The sequence below is a fragment of the Cebus imitator genome, unplaced genomic scaffold, assembly GCF_001604975.1.
Source record: "Cebus imitator isolate Cc_AM_T3 unplaced genomic scaffold, Cebus_imitator-1.0 Scaffold306, whole genome shotgun sequence".
NCBI lineage: Eukaryota > Metazoa > Chordata > Mammalia > Primates > Cebidae > Cebus > Cebus imitator.
The window spans coordinates 1,913,767-1,919,493 of record NW_016107621.1 but is presented as its reverse complement, the minus strand read 5'-3'; the positions used below and the strand labels follow the sequence as shown (position 1 = coordinate 1,919,493).

The window sequence follows — 5,727 nt, the reverse complement described above, 5'->3', positions numbered from 1 at the left end:
ACTGCCTTTCATTCTTGCTTTGCCATTTATAGTTCTGTAGCCTTGCACAAATGACTTCATTTCTCTATGAGTCATCTGTAAAATGGGGCTCTTTGTGAAGACTTAACGATACCACGTGTACAATGCACTTAACACAACATGCACATTACGCTCCCCAGACCGAAACTCCTATAAATTAGGGATGGGGGATTCTCGAGAGCAGGAGTTCTGACTTCAGCAGAGGAACCCAGAGCTGGTGGAGAAAGCAGATGTGGCTGTGACATTGACATTTACATCCCCAGGGACAGTAAACACATCCTTCCAGCCCGGTCTTCCCCGCAGGGTCCCGCTACCAGCCTGACCCCTAGCTTTCTTGGAGCCACGAGCGGACGCCGGCAGCCAGCGGTTTGGGGGCCGCCCCCTGCAGCAGAGGTCCCCACGCGGACTACATTTCCCGGCTTGCATTTCGGCTCGGGGCCCGCGGGGCAGTCCTGCCTCAGGAACCGGGTCGAGGCGGCGTTCGCAGGCTCCGGGCAGTTACCGTAATGCATGCAGCTCCTATTTTTCGCGTTGCTAAACGCGTCCGTTGCGATCCACCCAACTCTGGGCAGCGGCCCCTGCAGGGTCAGTAAGGAGCGCTTCCTCCTGCCCCGGGCACCCGCTACGCCGCATTGGAAGGAGGGGCCGAGGCCGGGATCATCTCCTCAGGAGGACTCCCTCGACCCCTCGGGGTGTCCACTGCGGCCCGAGGCTGGCAGCGGTTCTCTGCCTGGGGGCGCTGAGGGCTGGGCCCCGAGGCTGCGCGGCCCGAGACTACAACTCCCAGGCGGCACCGCGGCGGCGTCGACCACACGTCACTCGGGCCCCGCCGGCGGCCCCGGGAAGCAGCACGGGCGGGGGTAGGGGCTGGGGCCGACCGGGAGGCCGGTGCCAAGAATGGGGGCTGCCCGACCGCCTCGCGCGTGAGGAGGCCGAGGGGCGCGCCACCCCAGCCCGGGGCGGCCGCCCCCGGGGCCCCGCCACCCCCGCCTGGCCCGGCGGTCGTGGTCCGGGATGCGGAGCCGGGGGCCGCCGGTGGAGCTGCGCGGGGTGAGCGGCGCGGGGAACGGGGACTGCCTGCCGCCCTCGCCCTCGTCTCCCACCGGCGGACCCCGGTGGGCATTCGAGTGTCGCGCGGCCAGGCCTTCTTAGCGCCCTGCCGTTTGGAGGGCACAGGTGAACCTGCCGCCTCACTCCCACCCTGCCCCGCCCGGACAGCCGAATTGGAGGGGACGAGCCTGCCCTTTGAAAGGGTTTTTTTCTTGCTCCTGAGGAGGGCGTCCCAGCCATGGCCCCCAGAAACCCCCTAGACCCCACAGGGACTGCCCTCCATCCCGGCCGCCGGGGTCCGCCCTCTGCATCCCGCGGGCAGCCGGTGTGAAGCAGCCTCCCGCAGCCCCCGGCCCCTCCCCCATGGAGGAGGAGGAGGGGGCGGCGGCCAAGGAGTGGGGCACGACCCCCGCGGGGCCCGTCTGGACCGCGGTATTCGACTACGAGGCGGCGGGCGACGAGGAGCTGACCCTGCGGAGGGGCGACCGCGTCCAGGTGCTTTCCCAAGACTGTGCGGTCTCCGGCGACGAGGGCTGGTGGACCGGGCAGCTCCCCAGCGGTCGCGTGGGCGTCTTCCCCAGCAACTACGTGGCCCCCGGCGCCCCCGCTACACCCGCGGGCCTCCAGCTGCCCCAGGAGATCCCCTTCCACGAGCTGCAGCTAGAAGAAATCATCGGTGTGGGGGGCTTTGGCAAGGTCTATCGGGCCCTGTGGCGTGGTGAGGAGGTGGCCGTCAAGGCCGCCCGGCTGGACCCTGAGAAGGACCCGGCAGTGACAGCAGAGCAGGTGTGCCAGGAAGCCCGGCTCTTTGGAGCCCTGAAGCACCCCAACATCATTGCCCTTAGAGGTGCCTGCCTCAAACCCCCACACCTCTGCCTGGTGATGGAGTATGCCCGGGGTGGCGCACTCAGCAGGGTGCTGGCAGGCCGCCGGGTGCCACCTCACGTGCTGGTCAACTGGGCTGTGCAGGTGGCCCGGGGCATGAACTACCTACACAGTGATGCCCCTGTGCCCATCATCCACCGTGACCTCAAGTCCATCAACAGTAAGTGGTGTCCTCTCCCCAAAATTCCTTCCACAGAACCTCACGAGGCCATGCCTAGGTGACGGGAAACAGGTTGAGGGACACCAGATGACACTGTGCCTGGGGCGAGAAGGGGGCAGCAGTATGATACCTTTAGGGTGAAGGTGAGGTAGGCCTTGCCCACCTTAAGGGAGAAAAAGGAGTTTCAGAAAGATTGAAGGACTTGACTGCCTCCCAGGCTGCAGAGTCACAGTTGCTCAGTAAACATGTATCCGTGAACACCTGCGTTCCCTGTGTCAACAGCACAGATGCAGTGCCTGCCTTCAAGGTTCTCACCATCCAGCCATGCTGCCAGAGGCCGCCAGGCAGAGATAAAAAGAGCCTACCCCGTCTGAAGCCAGTGTCTCAACCCCGGATTGTTGGCACTTGAGGCTGGATCATTGTTATAGGAGCTGTCCTGTGAATTGAAAGTTGCTTAGCAGCATCTTTGGCCTCTTCCCGCTAGATGCCATTAACATTCCCTGCCCCCATCCTCAGCTATGACAACCAAAAATGTCTCTGGGCATTGCAAATGTCCCCTGGGGGCAGAATCACCCCCAATTGAGAACCATTTCCTGGAGTCTTCATAGGCCAAGGCAAACTGGAAAAGATGAGGGAGGAATTGAATGGATATGGCTATATAAAAGCTTCCAGGCTGCCTGTCAGGCTCTCCAAAGTTGATTGGTTGGTTGAATAAATAATGGGGCCAGGTAGAAGGGAACATTCTACAGCACTCATATCTAGATCAAGGAGCTTCGTGTGGCGTCAGCAAATATTAATTGAGCACCTATTAAGCAGAAGCCCAACTGGGACTGAGACAGCCATGGTTTCTGCCCTGACGGTACTCACGAGCTAGTAATTTCATTCATTCATTCCACAGATATTTCCAGAGTGCTGTGCCAGGCCCTCTCCCAGGGATACAGCAAGGAAAACATCTTACATTCCTGGCTCTCCCATTCGTGCTCTGCCTTATCTCACTCCCTTTCATTTTTTCATTCATTTGTTCATTCTTCCATTTGATGTTTACCAGGCCAGATCATGTGCTAAGCAAAGGCATCAGGAGTGGAGGAGACCAGCATGTCCCCGGCCCTCGCATCACTCACACTTAAGCCCTGAAATATGAGGGTGCCCCCTTTGCTCTCAACGCTCACATCTTATCCTGATTTTTGTCACTTCTACATCTTGAAATTTGTTTTAATCCATCCCACTATTTTTATAGATGTTTTGCTGTCCCCCCACCCATAGCAATGGTAAGCCCCTAGAATAGAGGGACTGCATCCTTCTTGCCTTCCAAGCCTAACATTTGTATATCAACAGAGAGCTTGGCTGGGCATGGTGGCTCACGCATATAATCCCAGCACTTTGGGAGGCCAAGGTGGGTGTCTCACCTGAGGTCAGGAATTTGAGACCAGCCTGACCAATGTGGTGAAACCCCCATCTCTACTAAAAATACAAAAAGTAGCTGGGCATGGGGGCATGCATCTGTAATCCCAGCTACTCAGAGGCTGAGACAGGAGAATTGCTTCAACCCGGGAGGTTGCAGTGAGCCGAGATCACGCCACTGCACTCAGCCTGGGTGACAGAGCAAGACTCCATCTCAAAAAAAAAGAGCTAACACATGCCCACATGTGCCAGGGCTGGTGCCACATCTGGGGAACTGATGCTTATGCCCCAGCACCTCTGAAAGGTTGAGTAAATGGAGGCAGGGCCACCCAGCATGTTCCTTTTGAAGGCTGGGGCTCCTTCTCAGCCCTTCCTCACCCCTGCTGATTGACAGCATGCCCCACACCCCCAGGGTTATTGTAGCCAGTGCTTTCTAGCCAAAGGGTCAGCGGGCCTCTTATGGCCAGGGCTTCCTCCTGGGGTGATGGGTCTGCTCTGCGCCGGAGAGAGAGGACACAGTGCCTCCACAGCACTGCTTCCCCACTCATCCTACCCTAAGGAGGTCCTCATCTGCCATTATTCATGCATTGGTTCATTCCACCAGTAATTCTTTTTTTTTTTTTTTTTTTGAGATGGAGTCTCACTCTGTCACCCAGGCTGGAGTGTAGTTGTGCAGGTCTTGGCTCACTGCAACCTCCATGTCCTGGGTTCAATGATTCTCCTGTCTCAGCATCCCGAGTAACTAGGATTACAGATACCCACCACCACACCCAGATAATTTTTGTATTTTTAGTAGAGAGGGGGTTTCACCATGTTGGCCAGGCTCGTCTTGAACTCCTGACCTCATGATCTGCCCGCCTCGGCCTCCCAAAGTGCTGGGATTACAGGCGTGAGCCACCGCACCTGGCCAATAACAGCTAACACTTTCAAAGGCCCTATTGCATGAGGCAATAAATTTTTACCACAATGCTAGAAGGTAAATTCTGTTACCAGCCCCATTTAATAGAGAAGTCTGGGTGTGAAGATTAAAGTGTTCAAGGTTATGCAGCTAGGAAGAGGCAGAGCTGAGGCTCAAACCCAGGCGGTACACGGAATACTTTGGGACCTCTGTGTGATAGAAGGTAGTAAATAACCCCAGCAGTTAAGAGATTGGGCTCTGATCACAAAACTAGTTCAAGCCTTTGTCCTGCCATCTTCTAGCTGTGTGATCTCTTAGCCAAGTGACTTCTGAGCCTCTGCTGGCTGGTCTAGAAAAATGGTTATAGCTGGGTGCAATGGTTTACTCCTATAATCCCAGCACTTTGGGAGGCCAAGGCTGGAGGATTGCTTGAGCCCAGGAGTTTGAGGCTACAGCAAGCCATAATCACACCACTGCACTCTATCTTGAGTAACAGAAAAAGACCCTGTTCCTTTATTTATTTATTTTTTTCATTAAGACGAGTCTCACTCTGTCACCCAGGCTGGAGTACAGTGGCACAATCTCGGCTCATTGCAATCTCCACCTTCTGGGTTCAAGTGATCCTCTCACCTCAGCCTCCCAAGTGGCTGGGACTACAGGCACCCACCACCACACCTGGCTAATTGTTGCATTTTTAGTAGAGACAGGGTTTCACCATGTTGGCCAGGCTGGTCTCAAACTCCTGATCTCAAATGATCCACCCGCCTCAGCCTCCCAAAGTGCTGGAATTACAGGCATGAGCTACTGTGCCTGGCCAACCCTGTCTCCTTAAAAAGGGAGGGGTGGTTTGTGAGTCAATTCATATAAAGAGCTTAGCATAGTGCAGACACTAGCCATGATCCTCATCGCTGTTAGTGACCACCTGCAGGCAGTAAGGAAGCTGGGACCATCCGATATGTTTGCGGAATACATCTGTCAGATTTTGTCACAATAATGCCATGTAATAAGCTACCCCCAAAACTCGGCATCTTAAAACAACTGTTGTTGGTTACTGCTTGTGCATTTGCAGGCCAGCTGGAGGGTGAACTGATGGACACTGGGCTCGGCTGGAGAGGCCTTGCTCCAAGTAGCTCTCGTCTTCTTGGACAAGGCAGACTAGCTGAGGCATGTTGTCATGGTGATGGCAAAAGTACAAGAGGGCCAGCAGACGTGCGAGGCTGGGGCTTGGAACTGACCCTGTCGTTCTTAGCCAAAGCGAGTCATGCGGCTGAGCCAGAGTCAGGGTGCAGGAACATGCTCTGACTTTTTTTTTTTT

The 5,727-nt window shown here is 56.2% G+C and overlaps 1 protein-coding gene across 1 annotated transcript in view; it reads left to right on the top strand.

Annotated features, from left to right (window-relative positions):
* The first annotated feature begins 1,112 nt into the window (after positions 1 to 1,112).
* The window catches only part of MAP3K10 (mitogen-activated protein kinase kinase kinase 10), a 21,657-nt gene continuing 17,042 nt past the window's right edge, over positions 1,113 to 5,727 (top strand). Inside the window, exon 1 of the mRNA XM_017502968.2 lies at positions 1,113 to 2,113. Within this exon, the coding sequence (XP_017358457.1) occupies positions 1,432 to 2,113 (682 nt within the window). The 5' untranslated portion in view covers positions 1,113 to 1,431. The remainder of the gene's footprint in view (positions 2,114 to 5,727) is intronic.